A 25,268-nucleotide genomic window follows, 5' to 3' on the forward strand; every position below is an offset into this window, starting at 1 on the left:
AAAATTGAAGAAATATCCCCAGATCGCCTTCATCAATGATTATTATTTTCGTAGAAATAGACAGAAATTATGCTTCAGGAATGAGGTAAAAAATGCGTTTTTGGCACGTGTTTGCAACGGACACGTCCATTATGCGAAAGCAGCGCCTATAGAAACCATGCGTATTCTCGCTGGCGATGAGTGGGACAGTTCAAGGCCATCTGCCAAGCCTTGTCCCGCTCCGTCGCCTGCATCATCTTTGTCGAGAAGTAGTTCATGAGGTGCTGAGGAATTCAACATGTGTCCGTCCAACAACACGACCTCATGCGTGATTGCTCGGCGCGATGCTTCCTCCTTGTCCGTTCCGGAGCACCATAGGCTGCTGACAAGAGGTCTGGAGTCTCCGTCATCCTTGCTCTCTCGTAGCTCCTGCAAGCATAGCCTTGTGTCATAACTGAATGGAGCAATGGTTGGAGAGTACACAACGCGGGAGCGAATCACATTTCGTTTTTTTCTTTCTCTCTGAACTTACTGCATAGGCACAAGCTGCACTTCTATTTGGGTAGCAGGAAATTACAGCTCATTGCGTTCCTATTAATCGTCACATTCAATTTATAATGAATGCTCCCCATCAATTGTTCGCTTCTATTTTTCGGCAGTGCGCGTGTCCTCAATGTTCGCCATCTCACTTTTCTCGGTGTGTTCCTGCAATCCGATATAATGACGCATCAGTCGCGAACACAAGTAACCGAATCTCGGGCGACTTGATGTTAAGGTTTTGCTAGGACTTCATATCTACTATTATGTACACAGTTTTACTTTCCGGCGGGCTTTGCTGAACGGTCACGACAGCCCCGCATGAGAATTGTGGCGACAGCAAGTGGTCCTAATTTAAGACCTCAGCCAACGACATGAGGCTGAAAAGGCACGCACAAAAAACAAAATGAATATTTTCACGTTTTTGTTGTTTCTCCATGTGGGTGATTCACAAAATGAGCGAGCTGGTAGATGGTCAATTAATACAATAATTCATCAAATGAAACCTAATAAACACAAAAAACATACGAAGTATGTATATATAGGACGAAAGGATGAGTGGAACGCACCAGCCTACACTTCTTTTGTGTGTCTGTCGTCACTATTTTTTCGTAAGATGTAATCCCATTTTTATGAGTCTACCATACGAAAAGTTCACTTCATCGAAATGTGCTCTTCAAAGTCCAGTATATTTGTGACTTCAATCGCTATTGGTCTAGCACCATGCATTCCAGTTGTCCTTTGCCATGTGCACGAAACAAGAGCAAATTGTATTTTATACGGAAAATGTGTTGCTTTCCTTACCTTCTGTGTACCCTCGTTTTACATTTGCACTATTCCGCTGTCTTCACGTAGCAACAGGCACAAGTTGTCAAGTTACCTCGAACCAACAGAGTGAGCAAGGAGAGGCGCGCTACATATGCGATGTTAACTCATGCGAGAATTCGGCAGAGTCTGCTCTCCAAAAGCACTGATGAGTGCTCACTAGAGTGCACTCGACTTTACAGCGGTGTCAGAGCATGTCTGTTCATTCTAGTCATTCACGGAACATTATCAGTATTAGAGTACCATACCTTCATTAATCTCGATGCCATCAGTGGCTTATTTAACGTGCCCACTCCACCAGGAGTTTTTCTGTACACCAGTAACCTGTTAAAAAAGACAAAACAGTCAGTGATGCTTACGTGAGTGTTTATAACATTTATTGTTTTAAATTGTTGTTATTAAAATATATTACTTTTTATTTTTCAGAATCTAATTATGCCTTCCTTCAAGGTTGACCACTAAACTTGCCGAGTAAGAAACAAACACAGGCTTACGCAAACGCAAGCAAAACGACAGAAGGCACGTAGCATACTCGCATTACCAAGGTCGACCTTAATGTCAACGTATTGTTACTAATATGCCTCCTGGGGTGCTGTACGTGACACAGTCTACAACTTAAGCGAAGTTCACATCCGGAGCGCATGTACAATTATATGCGGTATATCAGCTGAACGTGATCCGCCCTGAACGCCTCAGGGCAGCCTATCACTAACTGTGGGAACCTGAAATTTGCCCACACGAGGTAAGCACGAGCCAATATGTTGCGTAGAATGTTTGTCTCTTCCAATCTCTACAATGAATGTCCAAGCTTTTTTGTTTGCGCTAATTATCTCCAATAGCCTTAACCAACATCCTACCTATTCGTCGATGTGACATCCGGCATTTCTCTTTATTCACTGATAACAATAGGCCACCACCCCGTCGTTAATTGCGTCGCTATTTCTGCAAACATTGTAGAAGGACGCAACATAGGTGAATTGCTGGTGCACCACAAAAAGCTATTTTGAAGCAGTCATGTGCAACACCATTGAAGAAGCATTGCAAATATACCTCTATTTCCTTGCTGTCCAAGACCGCCATCCAGCTGGTGTCGGTCCTGGAAGAACGTTGGCTCGGATTGTGGGTGCGGGCGGGTGCTTGCTTTGCATGGCTATGCCAGTCATGACCCTCTAAAATGTATCCAGTAGCACTTCGAGCACAGTCTGGAACTGCCCTTGCGACCAGTTGCCGCACTCGTAAGGGGAAACATGGATCCGCGTACTTGTGGTGGCTGAAGTCTAAGGTGACGGCGTATTTCCGAGAGACAGCTGCGAAAATAAGTTTGATTACCTTTCCTCCAAGCCTGCGGGGTTTTAGAATTAAATTAGGTTCAGTGAAGTCGCCCGTTACTTTAACTGCACGTAAATGACGTGCAATGGTTATCACGGAAACGCACGTGCCATCTGAGAATCACACAGCTTGTGCCGAATAACAGTGGCAGTCCGGCATTGCCGAATGCAATGCTGCATTATCGTACATGTATGGTTCGAAGCTAGTGTGTCAATACCTGTTGCCCCACGACTGCATTCCACAGTGGTTAAAGATACCCTAATGAGCGAAAGCACTTCTCTTTATAATATACTACTCTGTCATGATACAAAAAACACTGTGCCAGCGGTGAGAAGACGCTTGCTATCGACAAGACGCACCAAATTGAAACGTGGATGCTGCGGCCACCTTGAAGTTACTGCACTATTTGCTGTAGCGTTTGACGTTTTGACGGCACCGACCAGAGTCTACGTAGTTTCGAATAAATTAAACAAAAAGTGTACCCTTAGGAGGACTTAGCCATAACATATAGAGTTTGAGCAAATTGTTTTGAGCCAATGGAGCCATAATACGACAAATACACTTTTTAACATGTGACGTCCTTTGTATAGATTTTGGCGCAAAAGATAGAAACAATATTTTTATCTTTAGTTTCTTTTCTAGTACCAAATCTCTTAAAGTATAGTCTTCGAAGCTAATGTTTCATTTTATTACTTCAGTATCCCTTCAAGCTGAAGGCGCTCCTCACCACAGTGAGTGCCTTTGAAAATTCACTCGGAGGACCACTGGACCCGTAGTATACACGCTGTATGAGATGAACACTAAGGGAGTGGCTCGCCACCACGATTTTTTTAGTATGTAACCACAAAGAGGCGGGTAGTGTTGTACAGCTGCAAAAAGAAAAAAAAAACAGAGAAAATTTGGTAGTATGAAGACAACAGGCTGCTGCCCTCTTGTTAATTAATTAGATTATGGAATGAGGGCCAAGACTCCTTGCATGAATACGAAGGGGTAGTGTTAAAAACTTGCAATGATTAGCCTTGACCTACACATTGCAATGAAAGTACACACGTTACTTATTCTAGGCAATCGTTTTAGCTTCTACAGAACACTTTCAGCACGTGCGACTAATCTTTGCTCGCAGTTTGCACTATTTCTCTCAATTTGTCAGCGTTTCCACTTGCTTTACAGCTGTTCAGTGAGATGAGAAAAGCAAATTACAGCTCGCAATGTCCTGACCTATACCTTCAGAGGCTTGGTGCTATGAGTGTCGCTTACGGTAAACGCTTTCTTCATATCAATCGTGTTAGCTCCGAAAGGACTGTTGTCAAGGTCACCTTGGTGGACGAGCTCCACTATGAAAAGCATGGGTTCCATTTTATGCACAGGGTGCGCTCTTGAATTCCTAGAAATGTGGCTGCCTTGTCCAGGTATCAAACCACTGACATGGTGTGCGTGGCAACAGTTAACTTTGTGTTGCCAACCAGTTGATTGTGACGAGCAAACGAGAGTTTGGTGTTTGGTTGATTTTGTGAAATCCCATGGGTTTCCATGTCTGCAAAAATTCTCCTACCATTCCCCCATCACCTGGAAAATCAGAGCACAGGTGAAACGGGAAATCAATTTTAATTGCTAGTGGGGTCCTTCACCGTACAGCTATTTTCAGGCAGTCCCATGAAGCAGAGAAAATTACCCCTTTCATAGCGAGTACGTTTGTCTGCCATGGTGGCGTAGCTGTTACGGGACTCAGCTGCCGATTTAAAGGTGGTGTTTTCGATGCCAACAGCGGTGGTTGCACTTCGATGGAGGTGAAATGCTAAAGGCCCGTCTACTGTGCAAAATCAGTGAACGTTAAAAGCCATCAGATGGTCAAAACTTCCGTAACCTGTATTACGGCATCCCTGATTATATTATTGTTGTTTTCGAACACTAGACACCAGATATCATCATCATTAATTTCTTTCCTATTGCTGATCACATGTATTGGTGGGGCGGTGGAACTACGTACAAACTACCTATCGCACATGACAGATCGACCACTCAAAGTGCTCCCCTCTGAATAAATGAAGCCCTGTGATTCACCGACGCCCTTCAGACAACTGAAAGACCATCCACACCTGCGGCAGGCAACGGAAAAGTGATTCCAGCAGACAGATGTTTGCTCTCCCTCGACTGAAAAAAGAAGCAGCGAGGAAATGAGCCAAAGCAGTCGCTACGCAACCAAAGCGGTTTTTCGGGAGCAGTAACATTGCGCATAAATTGGTCACATCACTTTTATTAGTCGCAGGTGTGAACGAACCGTAATCATGCAACGTCAAATGGCTGAGTGTCCAGAGGTGCATTCCGAGAAGATCCGTTATGCCGACATTAGCACTTTCGCGTGATTTCGCGAGATATGTTCTGAGTTCCTCGATTCCCATATGCGAGTGACTGCTTAGCAACGGACCAGTTTCGGTGAAACACGTTCACCGCTCTACTCTGTCAAAGTGCCTCTGGTTACAAAACCAACTCGAGGACAACGTCCCAATAACTCTAGTTATGTTTGGCACAGTCCGTGCAAAACGGCAATTATTAGCGCGTGCTTACCCATGTTGCAGCCACTCTGAGCACCCCGCTTTGTCCAGACCCACAAAAATATACTGAAGAATATCGTGCCGATGTTCGAGTAGCCTTCTTTGTGCTACTTCTTGCGCAGCATGTTTAACTGCAGCGGTGCTTGAGCCGACTTATCAGGATACCGCACGGAGAGCAAGTCCGCGGTGATGCAAGCTGTGCCCGAGGTTTCAGACATCGGCCCTGCACATATTGTACATAATTGATTGATTGATTGATTGATCGATTGATAATTTGATTGATCGACTGATTGATACGTGAGGTTTAACTTCCCGAAACCACCATATGGATATGAGAGACGATGAAGGAGAGGGCTCCGGAAATTTCGGCTATTTGAGGTTCTTTAGTCTGCACCCAACTCTGAGCACACGGGCCTTCAGCACTTTCGTCTCCATCGGAAATGCAACCACCGCAGCTGCACGTATTGCACTTATCGTCGCTCAAAGCTTAACCGAGGCAACACATAGTAGTGACAAACCTGAGCCCCTACTTATTGGTGAAACGGTATTTATAAGTAGGATGAGACCAAAACTGTGAGGGCCGTTAGTGTGCCACAATGAAGTCTGTAGAGTATAGCAAGCAAGCGAATAAAGCTTTATGTTCTAAAGCGTTACGTTAAGGGGTGCGAGAAAGTGGCTTTGGGTGTTGATGTTTAAAGTGAACCCAGTTTAAAACAATAGGCTTCTAAAATTGCCTGACGCTTTGTGTTGCCGCAACTGAGTGCCCAGATGTGTCAGAAAAATCCAAGCAAAGGAAAATGCAAACAGATAAAGTGGCTAGTCATGCCACCTCCAAACTTTTGAGCTCATTGCTTTGAATGCATTACGCCGTATGAACTAGACAGAAAACTACATTCGATATAGTTATCTCTTGTTTTATTATTAAGCCGTTTTGTGCCACCTGATCAGTTTTATGGTGATGCAAGATCCTGAAACGTACAGCATTAGCAGGGGCTTAAATAAGACAATGTACCACGGCACTTCAATCACGTGTAAAAGTTTGCCACTGATTCTGTTGGGTGCACAGACTTCGGTTGCGTTTGTTATGGCCATGACAAATAGCAGTAGGTTTTCATAGTGAGAATGAATGGATAAAAAAGAAAAGGAAAAAGAAGGGTTTCCTGCATGGGAGGGTGAAACACATGGAGGACTGACGGAGACCCGGAGTGCTGCGTAATCACTACCCGATGATAACACAGTACGCGTTCTACTGTGCCATTTCACTGCTAGTGAAGAGTTGGAGGGAGTTTGAATATGGTACTGATGGACTGTAACCACTGCCAAGAGACTATGGCCCCTGCGCCTACAAATACATGGTCACGCAGAACAAGATAGAGTTAGGCTTACAGGAGAAACTGGCTTGGAACCGACACCTTGCATGTCTCTTCCTTGGCGTAGACCAGTGGTCAAGATCGTCGGGCAGTCGCAAACAGCCTTATGCAGAACGTGACGCTTATGGCAAACCTGAAGAACTGGCATCCCCAGACCAGACGCGATTTCTTAACGAATGTGGGGAAGGTCCGTGCCACGAGGCTTTCACTGCGCGAGCACGTTGATCATGATGGTGATGATTACGATACTGAAGTGTTGGCACTTACATACTCGCCTTGGCAAATCGACCTATAATGAGGCATATAATATTACGAAAAAATTTTAGGGGATAAGCTCCTAAAGACGTCTGTCCATCCCTTGTATGTATGTATGCATGCATGTATGTGACCGCCTATAGTTCCACCTTTGCCAACTGCCCACTACTTCGTCCTTACAAACATCCCACTACGCCCCATCAGCGATCCACCATTTAATGGACTATAAAGAAATTACCGTTGAGAAGTAGCCAATATAAAATGCAAGATGGCCGTGTACTTCTATCCAGGTGCACGTTAAAGGACCATAGATTATCCCACTGTGTACATTCCTTCTTTGTGCGTGACCACCTATATTCACCGACCATAAAACCATTATATTGACGTCTAGCACTTACGAATAATAAAATTTCTTGTATAAACAATACAACGTTTTTCACGTCTTTGAGGATGTCGGGGGCGATATTAGCGGATGGTTCACGGTTTAGCCATGAAATCTTCCAGCGCTTCGCCCCACTAATCATCATTCACTGCGTGGATATGCTGCGATTTTTAATCTACTTGATGTGACTGTGTCAATCAGAATAATGTCGTCGTCGTCGTCAAAGTCGGCATCAAAGTCAGCATCAAAGTCGGTCAGCAAAAGAGATGAGCGATCATCCACACCCACTTCTACTGGTGTAACTGTGACGTAAATGATCCGCCGCGGTTGTGCAGCAGTTACGGTGCTCGGCTGCTGACCCAAAGGTCGTGAGTTCGATCCCGGCTTCGGTGGTCGCATATCGATGGAGGCGAAAGGGCAGAGATGTGTATACTGCGCGAAGTCAGTGAACGTCAACGAACGCCACAATGTTAAAACTTCTGGAGTCTTCTAGTACGGCGTCTCTCAATCATATTTTTGTGTTGGAAAGTAAAACACCGTATACTATTATTGTTGTTGTGACTTCCTTTATTCATCCCTTGCAGCAGAATAGCAGTCATCATCATTATTGAGCCTCCTCACGAGCTGACGCTTGGCCTCGTGGCAGCGCCCGCTCACCCTTGTCTTTTTCTTTTTGCAGTTCCAATAAAGCCTTTCATCTGGCAAGACGTGTTTTGCTTGATGTGAGCCGCGCCGCAGCAGAAAGGCTCAGAGGTCCACCACATGGTGTCGAAACCCGGGACCTTTGACGACGCCAAGATCATCGACGTTAGGGGCCGCAACACCTAGGAAGACGGTGCCTGCGATCTTGGCGAGATACATCGACTGCTGGCGGCAGAATGGAACGACATCTTAGACGACGCCACAGCCTGCGGTCCCAGCTGGATGTCCTGTTGTCCGAGGCGGAAGACCAATTGCGAGGAAATCAAGCCGTCACGGCAGCAGCAGTAAGTGTATTCCTCGACCGAATAAGCTCATTTTATGGTCAGATAGAGAAAGTGGATGAGGCAATATTTGAGGAGACGCCAGACGACCTGTTGGACAGTGAGACGTTAGACGCAGGAGAATACCGCGACAAGGTTGTTACTCTCACAGCGAATCTACGAGTCAAGCTGAAGGAATGTCTGGCTCCTCCAGCCCCACAACTTACGAACGTTCACCCGTTATCATGTGGCAAAAGCAAGCTTCCCCAACTAGAACTCGTAAAATTTGATGGTAACCGCAGACTATGGCCGAGGTTTTGGACGCAGCTTACATCAGCAGTCCACAAGAACAGCGAGTTAAGCACAGCTGACAAGTTCAACTACTTTAACAGTTTGGTTACCGGAGAGGCCGCGTCGGTCATACCACGATTACAAGCTACCGAAGAGTGCTATAAAAACGCTATCGAAATTTTAAAGAAGCATTTCGGAGATGAACAGATCATAGTGCACGACCACTTGCTAGGTTTGCTGGATCTAAAGCCGGTGTCGTCGTCAGCAGACGTTCGGAAGCTGAGGCAACTTTACGACAAGGTACAGGTTCATATTCGAAGCCTCAAGGCGCTTCGCACAAACTCGACAACTTATTGCTCCATGCTTCGGGAAATCCTGCTAAGAGTTCTACCGGCGGACATGGTGCTGCGTTTTCACGAGATGCACAAGGCATCCTGGTCGGCTGCATCCTCTTCGTATACGCAAGGCAATTCAATTCGTGTAACGGTTCCACAAGATAACGATCTTCGAATGCTTCTGGAATTCTTCGAACTTCAACTCACTTGTCGGGAAGCTGTACCTGAACAAGATGTAACAGAAACTCGTCGAGCCCCAGATAAGGGATGACTAAAACACAGTCATCCACGTGACGTTTCCACGACAGCTGTTCTACAAAGTTCAACAAAAAGTCCACAACAATGCCTATTCTGCCGGTCTGAAAAGCATCCGGCCGAAGTCTGTGATACGAAGAATATCGACTTCTCAAAAAAAGGGAGATGCTCATCAAAGCTGGACGATGCTTCCGTTGCCTAAAGCAGGGCCACATGGCAAAAGATTGCAGAAGCCGGTTAAAATGCGGCAAGTGCGCAAGAAGGCACGCAACATCTGTTTGCGCATCCGATGACATCAAAAACGACAAGAAGGCGATATCTGCATCGGTCAATCTGGTGTCCAAGCAGGCAAGGTCAGTCATAATGCTCCAGAGTCTGACAGCCACCGTATTGGGCATCAAGTCATCCGGTCGCTACCGAGTCCTTTTTGATGGCGGAAGTCAGCGAAGCTTCATTACAACCAAAGCTTATGAAAGACTTGGATGCGAACTAATTGAAGAGGAAACGTTAACCATCTGTGTGTTCGGGGGTGATAACATACGGAAAACCATGAAGAAGGTACGTGTATCGATTCTGCCTGCGAACCAGAAGCTTCCAATTTCAATAGAGGCGCTGGTGGTGGACACGATGTGCACTGAATGTATTCCGGTACCAGAAGAAAACGTTATAAGCGAAATTAACAAGATGCACTTGGATACGCGAGCTCTCTCTTTACAAGGAGTAGAAGACAAACAGATTGCGGTCCTTATTGGATCAGACTATTATTGGGATATAGTAACGGGTATTGTGAAGCCTGTGTTCGAAATGTTGAAAGCTGTGAAGACGAAACTGGGATGGGCTGTGCAAGGACCATTGTCTACTACAGCCGATGTTGCACAGAGTGCCAGTATTGCAGTCCTACGATCCACAGTGACCGAGCAAGATATCTCGAAACTTTTTACTCGTTTCTGGGATATAGAAAGCACCGGTACCCAGGCCAAAAATGAAGAAACGACGGTCGCTGAATCGGTGCTGGCAAATTTTGAGAACATCAATAAGAAAAACAATCGATATGAAGTGGCGCTACCGTGGAAGGAAAGGCTTGAGATGGATGAAAACTACGCAGTTGCACTCAAACGTCTGCACAGTTTGACGAAGAAGCTTCACAAAGACAGTGAGCCCTTAAAACAATACGAAGCAACTATTCGGATGTACCTCGAAGAGGGATATGCTGAAAAAGTACCTTCAAAAGAAGACCAACCAATTGGACTCCGGTATTATATGCCACACCGAGCCGTCATACGAGAGGACCGATCTACTACGAAGGTACGCATCGTGTTCGACGCTTCGTCTCACGAATCCGGGATGAAGTCCTTAAACGACAATCTGGAAGTCGGCCAAAATCTTAATTCCGACGTAGTGACGCTACTGCTTCGTTTCCGAGGCTACAAGATAGCAATGAATGCTGATGTTGAGAAGGCGTTCCTTCAAATTGGCCTGCAAGAACACGACAGAGATGCACTTCGCTTCTTGTGGTTCGAGACTTCCCCTCAAGTGGACAGCGCACTGCCGGAAACAGAAGTTTGGAGAATGACGAGAGTGCCCTTTGGAGCTACTTCAAGTCCTTTCCTTTTGACTGCAACCTCAAAGCACCACTTCAGGTCCGAAAAAAATCGCTTTCCTTCGACAGCCCGGCTATTGCAAGACTTCATATATATGGATGATCTTCTTATTGGCGCTGACACCTTTGAACAATCTATTCAAATGCATAAAGAGATAATTGAAATCTTCAAAGATGCTTCAATGAACATTCGTAATTAGGCCAGCAACGACCCTGTTGTATCTGCTGTCTTTGTACAAGGAATCACGTCTTCCGAAAAAATCACTTTGCTCACCTTCTGGACCTCTGAAAGTCCTGGGACTTTATTGGAACAAACAGACGGATACCTTTTCGTTTAGGCCCCAGGAAATTCTACAGTTTATGGAGGAGCATCGAATTACCAAACGCTTTGTGCTCCAAGCTGTTGAAAGGATCTAAGACCCTTTGGGGTTTCTGTCAACATTTTATAGTAAGGGCGAAGATCTTCCTACAAGATCTCTGGAGGGAAAACCTCGGCTGGGATGACACCATGCCAATGAAGCTGTCAGCTGTCTGGAAAAATTGGAGCAAGGAGGTAACCATGCTACATGAGCTAAGTATTCCCAGGTTCCTCGCAGCGGGCAGTGAAGGCGCTTATCAAAAGGCAGAACTGCACATCTTTTCCGACGCTAGTCAGTCAGCATATGGTGCTGTAGCCTACCTTCCTACTGTCCGTTCAAGTGGTACCGTCTACTCTATACTATTAATGGCAAAAACAAGAAATGCACCGTTAAAGACGGTTTCCTTGGCGAGGCTGTAATTAATGCCAGCTTTACTTGCAGCACGCTTATAAGCCTACATCATCAAGAACTGCGACCTGGGCTTTGGTGAAGTAACATTTTGGTCATATTCTCAGATTACCCTTTGCTGGATTGACAAGGACCCCGTTTCTTTGAAGGCATTCGTACGGAACAGGACGCAGGAGATCAGAAATTTGACAGAATATTCTCGATGGCGATTTTGTCTCGGAAAACAAAACCCTGCAGATTTGCTCACTCGAGGCTTGACTGTACACAAACTGAGTAAATCACAGTTGTGGTGGTATGGACCTTGATGGCTTGCCATGTCTCATTCATTTTGGCCTGAATTCAGGGGAAACCTTGACCTCGAAAACGGAAAACTCGAGGCAGCTGAGACGGGGCCAGAAATCAATATCCACGCTGTTAACACGAGAACATCGATGCCAACGCTGATTGATAACGAACGATTCAGCAGCCTCACAAAACTTGTAAGAGTAACGGCATGACTTTTCCGTTATGTTGAAAAGTTGAGGAAGGAAAGTGATAGGTTCGAGGAGCTGTCTGCTGAAGAAATTCAACAGGCGGAGTGCTACTTGATTCGCGTAGAACAGAGAGCTCACTTTAGTATTGAAGCCAACTGCGTCGCAAACGAGAATCCTATTTCTTTCCAAGGTCCAGTTGGACAATTAAGATTGTTCCTCGACAACAACGGGCTGCTTCGGGTACAAGGAAAATTTCAGATTACGGATGACTCGTACGGTTCTCGCCATCCAATCCTCCTACCGAAAGACTGTCACCTCGTTACTTTAATCATCAATCATGCTCACGAAAAAGTTTTCCACGGAGGAGTACGAGACAGACTGACTCAAATAAGGGAACAATACTGGATTCCACAATTAGAACAGCTGGTGAAAAAAACAATACGGTGTGTCATCTGCCAACGCCTACAGTCTAACCCAGTTGAAAGAGTTTCACCTTGTATGCCCCAGGATCGTTGTAAACAAACGCCTCCGTTTCTTGTAAGTGGAGTAGATTTTGCGGGTCCACTTTACATCAAAGGGCATCTTCACCAGCGCTCTTACATCGCTCTTTTCACTTGTGCTGTAACAAGAGCTGTTCACTTGGAACTTGTTGAAGATTTGACGACGGTGGCTTTCCTTTGTGCACTTCGGAGATTCGTATCACGTCGAGGCCTCTGTCACACAATGTACAGCGACAATGCCCGAACCTTCGTCAAAACGTCCAAAGATCTAGAGAAGCTTTGGTGAACAATTCGGCATCCTGATGTACTTGCATATTTCTCTTCCTCGAAGATTCAGTGGATATTCATTTGCCCGAGTTCTCCTTGGTGGGGCGTATTTTACGAGAGACTCGTACGTTCTGTTAAGACCTGCTTGAAGAAAATGCTTGGTCGACGTTTGGTAAATCAGACAGAGTGGGTCACATTACTAACGGAAGTGGAAGCAGTAATAAATTCTCAGCCTTTAACATATGTGTACAATGATGTGGATGAGCCGTGCCCCATATCTCCAGCAGATTTTCTCGTTGGAAGAAGACTTACAACGCTACCACCTTGCGACCTCAAAATAAAAACCGAGTCGACCAGCGATCAACTGAAGAAACTTTGGAGCAAGAGAGAAGAGGATCTGCAAACTTTCTGGTCTCGTTGGTTAAAGGAGTATTTCAATGAACTCGGGAATTACACATTCAACTAAGCAAAAATAAATCACATATTGAAGGAAGGCAATGTAGTTCTACTCGGAGAAAAACATTGTCCCAGGCAACTGTGGACCTTGGTTCGCATAGAAGAACTGATCGGTGGACGTCATGGCATCGTGAAGACTTGCTTTCTACGCTTGTCCAACGGCACTGTTGTGAAGCGTCCTGTGCAGCTACTCTACCAATTGAAAGCCACCTAGCATCATCTGTCAGCGCGGGAGACTGTTGTGACTTCCTTTATTCATCCCTTGCAGCAGAATAGCAGTCATCATCATTATTGAGCCTCCTCACGAGCTGACGCTTGGCCTCGTGGCAGCGCCCGCTCACCCTTGTCTTTTTTTTTCAGTTCCATTAAAGCCTTTCATCTGGCAAGACGTGTTTTTGCTTGATGTGAGCCGCGCCGCAGCAGAAAGGCTCAGACGTCCACCACAATTGTCATTATTATTATTATGATTATTTTCTCTTGCATGCTGATGACATCCAGCTATTTAAGGAAATTTATTCAGTTAACGACTGGCGCTTGCTGTAGTCAGAATTTTGTTTTTTCTCTGTATAGATAACAATGAACATTGTCTGAATATCTCAAAAAACAAAATTCACGCGTATACCTCGCAAAAAATCCACAGTGTCATTTCCGTACTCTGTCAATACCGTATCGTTATGTAAGGTTCACGAATTCAGTGACCTTGGTTTTCTTTTTGATAACATGCTAAATTTATCTGTTCACACTAAACGTGCATGCTGTCATGCGTGGCCTTCGTTCTCTCGGCTGCGTTTGTATAATCTCTTGACAAGTCAGTTCTCCTACATCCTTCCCAAATTGTACACCGCCATATATCTTCCTCAACTTGAACATGCATCTGTGTTCTGAAATGTCATTGCCAAATCTGGCGGGCGCGCCATTGAGCGAATGAAGAAAAAATTTATAAGCATTTACAATCATTGTTTCGCTAGGAATGACTCTGGAAATGACTTGTTCTATTACTGTCAGATTGTTATCATTGCCCTCACTTCACTGCCGATGAAATTTCGATGACTTATTATTTATATACAGACTAGTTCACAGTTTGATATCCTGCCCTTTACTTCTTAAAGACAGGCAGACAATGAACTTCATTGAGATCTTGAGAGGAAACTAGGAATGTGTCTTTATGGAGTAGAAGCGATCTCGGGCAGCTTCCACGTCGGAACGGGCAGGCGGTGCCTGACCGCCGCGTCGTTGGCCCTCTAGATGGCCCGTAGCTTAGAGGCGAGGTCGGAGCTCTTGAGTACTTCCTCCCACTCTGCTTCTGTGGTAAGACGATCGTTAAGCCATAACCAGGGACACCGCCAGAGCATATGTTCTAAATCTCGGAATTAATCTCCACAATCTGGGCAATCAGGCTCGTGGGATTCCACGTCCCTGCTGACCCTGGCTAAGCTGAGGTAGTACCCAGTCTGTATCATTCGAAGCATGGAAGCCTGAGGCCTTAGCAGGCAAGGTGCAGGCTAGTAAGCAGGAAAGGCGTCGCACTGCTGATTTCGAGGACGTGGTCCGGCTTCTATGTACTTCTATGCATTTTCATTGCATAGAAGTACAAGAACACCCGTGTACTTAGATCTATAGGTACACGTAACAGAGCAGCAGGTAGTCGCTTTTATCGTGGAGTCCCAACCACCTACTGCCTGCCTCTTTATCTCATCGTGACTTTGGCGAGTGAAACTCCACCGATCGCTAATTACTAGCAAGGATGTGAGAATATTGAAATTTCATCAAACTACTGGAAAACGCTATTTTCGAATACGAAGTCGAATACTGAATATGGGTGCATCGTTAGTAAGACGGAACAGTAACATTTATTGATTGATAATAATATATATGGTCGAAGCAACATAAAATTAGGCTGCAGCTTACACAAAATGCTTTTCGTAAAGAACTAATAACAAAATATCATGTGGAATAATGCATCGGCAAAAAAGAGGAGCACTGTTTGCATTAGTTCGTTGGTTCGGTGGTTTCTCAAAATCTTGGGGCAACCAGAGGGATAGGCTATGAATCTAACGGTGCCTTGCTTAATAAACTAATTAACTTAGTGACGGAAAAGATTGAAAATGAACTCATTCTTATCTTGCTCTAACCCTACTGAAAGTGAAAAAGACGAAAGCTTCTGGTATGTTGTTTGGTTTTTCATTTATTAGTGACCAGTGCAAACCACTGTAGGGGATTGGCATGAAACGGGTGCTACCTTATTTTCGAGGTAAAAGTGTTTTGAAACTTGAATATGTTTAGAATTAAATGCTTTGTGTTTCCCGCAGTGGCTTGTTCTTTTTTCGGAATTTCCATGCATGATCAGTGTCATATTCTTTGCTATTATTTTATTGTATTTATGTCGCGAGAAGGCGAACGTTTTCTACAACAAAGGAACAAAAATGAATATAATGGAAAAAAAACGCTAGGTCTGCGCGGAAGGAGCAGCGCAGTCACTGCCTGAAGTCGCGGCCTTTCATAGCCTTTTCTAAACACTCATGGGGTAAAACTGCTTCAAGAACACCTGCTTGTACCCACTACGGCATTAGTAAAAAAATTTGGGTAGTCGGCCGGCATTCGCTTTGCTATTTTTTGCCATTCTTCTGAGAAGCGTGGTATCAGCTAAACATTTGCAAGGAATTTCGTGCCAATTGTTCATGCAGTGGCTGACGACAATGAGGAATTATGCCTCAAGTGATTATGCACTACAGTTAATAGGTGAACAAGAACAAGCTTTAGTGGGTAGGAGCATTGGATGACCCACTCGTTATACTATTCGCATTATGTGACACCTGGTTGTTGTAAAACGCTTTGTTGCTCATAATAACGCGATTGCTTTCCCGACATCAAGCCTGCCTAAGGCAAGTTTGCCAACAAGTCCCAAGCACCGGCGTAGCTCAGTGATAGAATACTGGGCGGGCACTCAGCAGACCCAGGTCGGAGCCCCGCTATCACATTGGTACTAGGTCTTTTTTTCTAATTTTTTGCGATGTGGGTACAGGCACCAGTGGCGGCGGACAACTATACGGCGCCTCGCGTGACCGTGTTTTGATCTCGCAACAGTTTTCGCTATAAAATTTTTTTTTCGCTGCTTACTTTGAATTACGCAAGGCGGTGACAAAATCTCATCGGCAATCGGCTGGTACTCGCTTGATTACGGGTGCGTGCGTTCCCCCTCGATGCATGAAGTCTTTTTATAATCACATTGCAAATCATGAGAATTGGCCACATATCGAGCGAATTCAATTTAGAATCCACTTGAAAATAACAGCACCAAGGAGGCTAATTACCACAAATAAATTATAGCTTAAATAGAAAACTCTGTCTAATTAGCATACCCAATGCTTGATCTCAGTTTGCTTGCATCTAAACCTAAAGATGTTTACTGCCTAGTTAGGTTACTTAGTCAAATTTGCATAATTAGCAGAAAAAGTAGATAGAGGACGAAGTGTACGTGGGTCAAACGCATGCACGAAGTAATTTTTTTAAGATCATACCTAGAGGAGCATCATTATACCTCTAAAAGAGGAATGTCAACGTTACCTCAACCAGGAGGCCACTTTCACAAAATTTAGTCCTCCAAGGTTCGGGCGAGTAAAAATGTTTGAAGAGGTTGGAATGGGAAGTAGTTGTGTAAAAAAATGTCACTCAAAGCGTCAACTCAACCGAAAGCATTTCCAATATCTCGCATAGCAATTATTTTTGATGGTGAGTCGTCAGGACTTCGAAATTGACGCAAATCTCCACACTGATTGCGATATAAAGATATTCATCTGCGACTCTGTTTCAACACATACTGACTACATGGGGTGCCTCACAAAGGTGCTTGAGACCAGGTGCAATCTTTTTAGTTGAACCAAAGAAAGTTTCATTAATCGCAATATGTGAGTAAACCATGTGAGTGCCATCTAGAAAACTAAAAACATTTGATTCCTTACGAAACCATGACTCCCTTGCGAAACATCTGCGGACTCATTCTGCCTGTGGAGTGGTGTTTCAGACAAAGGAGAGATCATCGAATTAGAAATCGTATATACGAAAAGTAAGACACTATCCCAAGATCATTTTCGACGGTAAATATTTTGTTAACACAGACAAAAAAGAAACATTCATGAATGAATGAAAAAATGTGCGTTCAGCAGCTGTTCGACTTTCTCGCATTTATTCTGTGAAAGGAGCGCTACCATCTACGCGTAAATTCACTGGTGTGAGAGGCATAGTTTGAGACGATCTGTCAAGCCCCATGCCGCTTCGTCTCCTGTACCATGTGTTGAGTCAGGTAGTTCAGTGAGTGCGGAGGAATATGAACGCATGGCTTCCCAGAAATGCGATCTCGTGCGTGGTTGTTGGGCGCGACGCGTCCTCCTGGTCCATTTCGGAGCACAGAGCGCTGCTGACAAGAGGCCTGGAGTCTGCGTCCTCCTTGTTCTCCTCTCTCAACCCCTGCAAGCGTAGTCTTTTGTAACCAAAGTGACCCACGGTCACCGAGTACACAACCCAAGAGCGAATAGCGTTTTGTTATATACCTTTTCTCTGTCAACATGCCGCATGGTCCCAAGTGGCACTTTAATAATAGTACCAGAAAACTACAGCTGTTTGCGTTACTCTGAATCGCTACATTCAGTTTATACAAAATGCTCCCCGCGAATTCTTCCCTCCGTTTGTTTTGCAGTGTGACTGTCGTTAAAGTTTGCTATCTCACTTTTCTCGATGCGTTTATGCGAGTCCATATAATGATGTATCAGTCGCGAACACAAGTAACCAGAAATTGCGTGGTGTGACGTTAACGGTTTAGCCTGCACGTCGCATTTTCTATTACGTGTACAGTTTGGTGTTTCAACGGGCTACATTCTGCTTCTTAACGTCCATGCATGAAAATAACGTCGACAGCACATGTTCCCACATTAAGACCTCACCAAGCAACGTGGCAAATCGTGCGCAGAAAAAATGAAGTCGAAACGTCTAAATTTCCGCTATTTTCGGATGCCTGTTATATACAAGACCAAGTACTGAACGGGCTGGTAACTGGTGAAGGTAGACATTAACCGACAAAATAAAACTATAAATACACTAGAAACATACGCAATACGGAGGACGAAATATTTAGCATCAAGCACCAGTCTTCATTTATTTCATATGCGTTTTTCTTCGCTGATTTTTTGTAGGGGAATATGCTATTTTTATGCGTCTATCAAAGAAAGAATGAACTTCAGTTCCCCGAAATGTTCTCTTTCACATCCCAGTATATTCGTGAATATTATTTCTATAGCCTCGAGCTATGCATTCAGTTTTCCTTCTCCATACGCATAAAATGGCTCTCAACTGATGGTGCGCTTGTGTTGCCTCCCTTGCCTTTTGTGCACCCGCCTTTGCGTTTCCGCTATTTCATTGGCGTCATGTTTGAATAAGCCGAAGTTGCTTTCACGCATTTAATTTACTGTGTAGTCTGTTTCCTACTTAAGGGAAATTTCATAGCACGTGGCATCGCCATGCGGCCCTGATACGACCAGCCAATGCCACCTAATTAATTTCAGGCCTACTCACTGTTTCTGTGGCGGCCTCTGACGTCACTCCGTTTAGACCGGTGTGTTTCGCTGCACATATATGCCGACGCTTGCTCTCGTCGCTAGAGAACATAGATTTCCAAGCCTGATGAACGTTTTTATGGCACGCTGGTGTGCTTGTTGGCGACTCGAGTAGACCGTGTTTTCCTGTGTCCGTAAAATGCAGCATGAATATGTGATGCGCTTTGTGCACTGGATATTCAAAATGTGTAGGGCTGCAAATTAGAATGGTTGCGCTATCCTGCGTGGCAGATTGTCGCAGCAAAGGGACCAAAGTTGCATGTGTTCTCATTTCCTAAGGACAACCGGAGAACGACATGGCAGCGTGTTGTTCGTCAAGCTGATGTCGACATCAGTTTCCTTTCTGAAGTGAAGGTTCGTTGGCCCGTACTACATGTTTCGAAGTCGTTACAATTGCACCATCTCGACCATGTTTCGTTCTTCTTCAAAAATAAAAGTGTCATGTGTACTTCTCACTTGTTGGCGTCAACCCTGGAAACAAAATGATAAATGCCCGTGGAAGTATAGCCGTGGCAGTACATTTTGAGAGCAGGCGTTTTTCCTTTAGGGTCGGTAAACATTTTGCTACTGGTGATTATAACCGTGGGCTTCTTGTATTACCTCTCTTTACTTGATCGACAAAAATAGAAGGAATGCTGTTGCATTGTTCAGTGCATCGAGTTTGTGCGTAGCATTTTCTTACCGCTGTTCCAACCACTTTATTGCGGTATTACAATTTTGCGCCAGTCTTGCCACCACCTTAGCCTAATATGTTTTCTTGAAGTTTAGATGCGTGTACAAAATTGCCGTAAAGTGCTTTCCTAATTAGTTTCCAGGTGTGTGAGCTGTACTTCAAGCTAGAATGTTCAAGAACTACTACGAAATATACTGATCCAAGAACCGGCAGTGCAGTGGAAGCGCCCACGGGGGCTTATCTATACCAAGTACATACATTTTTCCCAGGCCTTAAGTTATATGAACGACTACGCACCACTGTGAAAGGGGCCAGAGCAAACGAGGAAACACCGCGTCTTGTGCTGGTCACAAAATATTTTTATGAAACGAAAGATTTTGTTTCCTCTTGCAGTAATCATCACCCTGATATTGTTTGAGTAACATACTTGTGGCAGCAGCACACACTCTCCTCCACAACTTCATGTCCATGACGACAGATGTTCGAAAGAGTACAAATAAAACTACAGGAATTTCGCAAATGAGGAGTAACATTTTCTCTGGATGTTCTAGTGATAGTGTGTGCGTAAATAAAAAAATTATTAAACTTTTTCCTAATTACTTTGTTCCTTTGGTGGTTCATCAAACTTTGCTCTCATAGATCGATCACACGTTCGATAGCGCATTTTTTACTTTTTCGTAAAAAAATGGCTCAGAGATAAATCTCGAAATGACTTCAAGCGTAATACATTGCTTAAACCAGCGCCTTCTTTTACGAAGTAGGCAAAAAAAGCTGTTAAGCCTGTAAAACACATCACAAATGCTTTATCTATTAACGGGAGACGATGGTGGCAATCGATTGACAGCCTCCTTTACGTGTGGTCACGCGGGAAAAAACGAGTGACGTCACGGTGGCAGTGAGCAGGCCTGAAAATATTACTCTAGGTGGCATTGAGCTCGCGCAGTCCTAAATTGGCGCCGTCATTGCTGCCGCTCGGGACATGACCAGGTACCAAGTGAAGTTGAAAGCTTCACGCGTGCGCTCTGGTGCCGGCGAACGAGTACTACCTCATGTAATGAACTGTCATCGTGAAGACGCACGTTCAGGCAGTTAGCTTAACCTGCAGCATTTGTGAACTTGTTCTCATTTGTTTTATTGTGTTGAACCAGCGTAGCTGCACGGCAGTCACTGTAGAGTGGTTCAGTTTTCTTAAGCGTGAAATAAATACCACGCACGGTACGCACTCATTATAGTCTTCCCCGTCGGAGCGTACTTTGGCGCAAACACAAAGAATGTACGTGACCAGACTCAGTACCACGGCGTTTTGAAAGAGCAAACATTGTATGCTGTCAAATACTGTTTCTAGAACCCCATTATCGCGTATGAAGGCCGATAGGTCCGATACGTCCCGAGCGTTTAGTACAGGGGAGCTATTCTCGAGGTGTCCGATTCCTGGGCATGTCTAATTCACCGGAGCACGTTCCGTTACGCAAAAAAAAAGGCCAATCGAGACGCCATGGCGCGCCTCACTACGCCGGTGCACCGAGCCAGCCAGCACAATCCCAGCGTTAAAAGAAACTACGTGAACAAAATGTAGAGTAACAGGACTTTAATAAACGAACTGTAGAAGTCTGCTCATGCGTATGAACGTATTCTTATGTTTGAAGAGCGATGCAGGGAATGCGTACAGATCTTTCAGGGGCGTAAAGCAGGCGGCTGCGTTAAATCAATTCAAAGGCTAACATGATTAGAGTTTATGCTCGGCCTCAAAGATGTGCGTCTAATTGCGAATCTCCTAGGGCAGCATTTGTTGTTCCGAAACGTATTCTGTCTCTCATTGCTGTCGAGAGTTGTGAAAACTGCGTGGCGTCAAATTGACGTTGCGGAAGGAACACCGGAAACAGACGGCGCGCTCCAACCAATCAGGGGAGGTCGAATTGGTCATGTCCTCGAATCGGACACCACGAGGAGAGCTCCCCAGAACAGCGGCCTAGTTTTTGCAGCAACGATGAAGTCAGCAGGCTGCCTGACAATGTGGCCAGCACACACCGCCACCGCAGACGATGCGGTTCAACACCATGCACGCGCCTCAAGCGTCTACGCATGCAGGAGTTGCTGCGGTGCGCGACTGCAGTTCTGGCCCCATCGAATACCAAGTGCTCCGAGATTTCCCCTAAGTAAGAAATACACTGTATCAACTAAGTGAGCAAGATGAGGCGTGAAACAGATGCGACGATTACTCAAGTCCGAAAGAGAGAAATAGAGAGAAAATGTATATGTATGCTGTGGACAATGCAGATTGTTCGTGTGTCTGGTCTCCAAAGTGCACCCTACTTCACAGGGCTGTCAGAGCTTGTCTCTTACCTTTTATAATTCAAGGAACATCACTAGATTGTAGTGTGGGTATCGGAATACAAAACTGAAATAATTTCGATGCTTTTGCATCAGCGCATTCAACGTGCCAATTGCACTAGACGTTTTTTCTGTACAGTAGTCGCCTTGTAAAAACACGGGCGGCTGGCGATGCTTATGTCAGTGTTTGACACATTTCTTATTATGAATTGTTCATCAAATATTTTGTAGTTTAGTATTTTTTTAGAATCAAGGTATGGCTTTTATAGGTTGGCCACGAAATATGCGAATAAGAAACATACACAACTTTACGCATGCGCAAGCCAAACGAAAGAAGACACGTGCAATACTCGCATTACCATGCTGGGTCAACCGAAATGCCAACGTATTGTAGCTACGAATGCTTCTGTGGCTTTGCGAAACAATCCACCACTTAAGTGAAGTACACATGTGAAGCGCATGTCCATTTATATGCGGTCCGGCATCTGAACGTGACCTAGCAGTAACAGTGAGAACCTGCAATTCACGCGCATGAGGTGACCCGAGGCCGATATGGTGCGTAAGGGTTTGTATATATCTTCCATTCTCTGTCTCCCAAGCACAAATACCCGAACTAATAATCCTACGACTTCGTCTGTGCCATATCCGACATTTCTCTTAATTAATTGATCAGAATCAGTCACCTGCCTCTTCAATATCTTGCATCGTCTTTTCTGCAGAGCTACTTGAGGACGATACTTAAGGACGCTATACTTGAATTATTTGCTGGGTGCAGCGAAAAATGATTTTCGGAGAGTGCATATGCACGTCCGCTCGATTTAAAGGGAGAGGACGTGTGGCTGTGGCATGTGCAACATCGCTACAAAAGTATTGCAAAAATATTTCTTTATTCTTTGCATCAAAGACGTTGGCTCTGGCAGCGCGTTGGCTCGGAGTCTGGAACAGGGCGCGAGCTTGAGCGTGCATCGCCATGGTGGAAACCATAATCCGGAAGGTATCCAGTCACTTTTCGAGCAGACTGCCAAAGAGCTGTTGGACCGAGGGGCCATACTCCTATTGGTTGGAGTTGAAGCACGAATCCGCGTCCCCGCCGCGGTGGTCTAGTGGCTAAGGTACTCGGCTGCTGACCCGCAGGGCGGGGGTTCGAATCCCGGCTGCGGCGGCTGCATTTCCGATGGAGGCGGAGATGTTGTAGGCCCGTGTGCTCAGATTTGGGTGCACGTTAAAGAACCCCAGGTGGTCTAAATTTCCGGAGCCCTCCACTACGGCGTCTCTCATAATCATATAGTGGTTTTGGGACGTTAAACCCCACATATCAATCAATCAATCACGAATCCGAGTGCTCGTAGTGGCTGAATTCCAAGGCTACGCGTACTCCCTGCAGACAGCTGCGGAAATAAAATGTATTATCTAACGTCCAAGACTGCGTGGTTTGAAGTTGAAACTGAGTTTAGCGATGGTGCCCATTATTTTAATTGAGCTTAAATGGCGTGACAATGGCTATCATGGGAGCACGCGCGACGTCTGAGACGACGGCTCCTTCACCTACGAACACAAGGTCTCGAAGAAGAAGATGCAGTTAAGCCTACCTGAGCAACGGGCGTCGAACCGAAACCTTGCTTGGCTCTTTCTCGGTATATACACCACTGGACGAGATCAGCGGGGTGTTTTAGAGAACCTGTGGCAGGATGTGGACGCGGGAAGAACTGGTATCCTCTGACGAGACGTGAAGGCCCAGCGAACGACAGGAAGGTCCGTGCCACGAGGCTTTCACTGCGCGTGCGCGTTGATCACGATGGTTGTGATGATGATGGTTGGCACCTGCCTATTCGCTCAGGGTGATGGGCCAGGAGTCAGGCGCATAATCTTTTGATTTTTTTTTTGAATGACTAGATATCGCTGTGTCAATAAGGATGATGACGTGTTGCATTTTTTGTCATCGCAAACTGAGGGGAGATTGGCCAGCACACCGCGGGGCAGCACAAGAGATGACCGTTCAACCACACCTACTTTTATTGGCGTAACTGTGACGTAAATGGTCAGCCGAGGTGGTGTAGTGATTACGGTGCTCGGATGCTGACCCAGAGGTCGCCAGTTTGATTTCCGCAGTGGCGGTCGCACATCGATGGAGGCGAAATGGTAGAGACGCGTAGTGTGCGATGTCAGTGCACGTTAAAGAACGCCAGGTGGTCGAAATTCCGGAGTCGCCTACTGTAGCGTCTCTAATAATAATAATAATAATAATAATAATAATAATAATAATAATAATAATAATAATAATAATAATAATAATAATAATAATAATAATAATAATAATACTATAGTTGATGTGAATGTACACACTGGAGAACGTACAGTTTCATGGGTGTTGCATTTATTGCTTTCTCGAGTTGGCATGGTACTTGGCAAATACGGCCGTGCACGAAAAAAAGACACCACGTGAACTGGACCCCGCAGACAAGGTACTATGGGTAATGTGAAGTAAAAGTATCTGAAGAATAATGATATCAGCTTATTTTGGCGCTGTTAAACACGCGTTTGGACAATCTTGGGATAAGATTTTGTTGTACCGCTGTAGACGCTGACATGCGCTGCGAACAAAAAGACTCCGTGCGTTTTCTGAGCCAAAACAACCCCTGCAAGGATGGGAAGGTCATAGAGGAAAATTTTACCGTAGACGTTCCTGCGCTAAAGCTCCATCATCACAAATCTTTCCGAAGAAATTGTGCGTGCATTATTCTTACTGATGGGGTGGCGTGACGAAAACAATATATAAAGTTTCTGAGCATGTTGAAATTTCAAATATTTTAACCGTCCCCAGTGTGAATGAGGTTTATACATACAGAATAGTGCTAAGTTGTGTTGTTGGTGCTGGTTGATGATGTGCTGCGCAGTAAACGACATGAACACTAAAGAAGAGGGAAGCACAAGCAGGGGCAGACTATCAACTCAAGTTTTATTCAAAATAACAAGCAAAATACAGAGGACATAACAAAAAACAGGGGGTATTTTTGTGCGGGAATGTTTGCAAAGATGGATGGGCCTGGTCACATCAAGCCGTACACCCTTCTGGAAACACGTGGTCTAGAATCGCACACTTGAGTGTAATCACTCTATACTCATTTGTTGGCGATGCATGTTGCGCAGTGAATGCGGGACACTCAAAGATAAGGTGGTAAAGTTTGTGAATGGAGCCGCAAGGCGCACTCTGCGCACTGTTATCGCGTTCTTGACGGTATACGGGGAAGCGGGAAAGAAAGACAGCCGTACAAAGCCACCCCTCGCGTGCTGGATACGAGATCACATCATGTTTGGGCGTCTCGAAAAAAGGAATGTGCATATCATACAACATATTCGCATAACGTCTTCACTTAGACACGCTGTGCAAATTAAGGTGCTAAATGTATTGTGGTCAAGGAATTTGCTCATTGTGGGCCAGGTCCATTTTCATTGACATCAAAATGTGACGTGATTGCTTGGTTACGTGAATATTGCTTATCGTATGTTAGCTATGGTCGCGAGA

General features: G+C 45.0%; 1 protein-coding gene across 4 annotated transcripts; it reads right to left on the bottom strand.

Annotated features, from left to right (window-relative positions):
* Positions 1-23: 23 nt before the first annotated feature.
* On the bottom strand, positions 24-23,555 carry LOC142777194 (uncharacterized). 4 transcript variants are annotated; one of them, XM_075881512.1, is made up of 5 exons: positions 23,335-23,555; positions 5,236-5,445; positions 2,392-2,648; positions 1,590-1,665; positions 24-408 (listed from the first exon to the last, which is right to left on the bottom strand). In XM_075881512.1, the coding sequence occupies exons 2-4, from the start codon at positions 5,237-5,239 to the stop codon at positions 1,618-1,620; spliced, it is 309 nt and encodes a 102-aa protein (XP_075737627.1). In that variant the 5' UTR covers positions 5,240-5,445; positions 23,335-23,555; the 3' UTR covers positions 24-408; positions 1,590-1,617. The 4 variants fall into 4 exon arrangements, 2 of the variants coding, with proteins under 2 accessions (XP_075737627.1, XP_075737628.1); XR_012887969.1 differs by lacking the exon at positions 5,236-5,445; XR_012887970.1 differs by lacking the exons at positions 5,236-5,445; positions 23,335-23,555 and adding an exon at positions 6,609-6,765.
* Between the last annotated feature and the right edge of the window lie 1,713 nt (positions 23,556-25,268).

The sequence above is a fragment of the Rhipicephalus microplus genome, chromosome X (genome assembly GCF_043290135.1).
Source record: "Rhipicephalus microplus isolate Deutch F79 chromosome X, USDA_Rmic, whole genome shotgun sequence".
Taxonomy (NCBI): domain Eukaryota; kingdom Metazoa; phylum Arthropoda; class Arachnida; order Ixodida; family Ixodidae; genus Rhipicephalus; species Rhipicephalus microplus.

Bases quoted from the DNA above. Each gene is read 5' to 3' on its own strand.
- LOC142777194 (XM_075881512.1), bottom strand. The intron at 1,666-2,391 runs GTATATTTGCAA...CTTTTTTAACAG, and splicing joins TGGACAGCAAGGAAATAGAG to GTTACTGGTGTACAGAAAAA.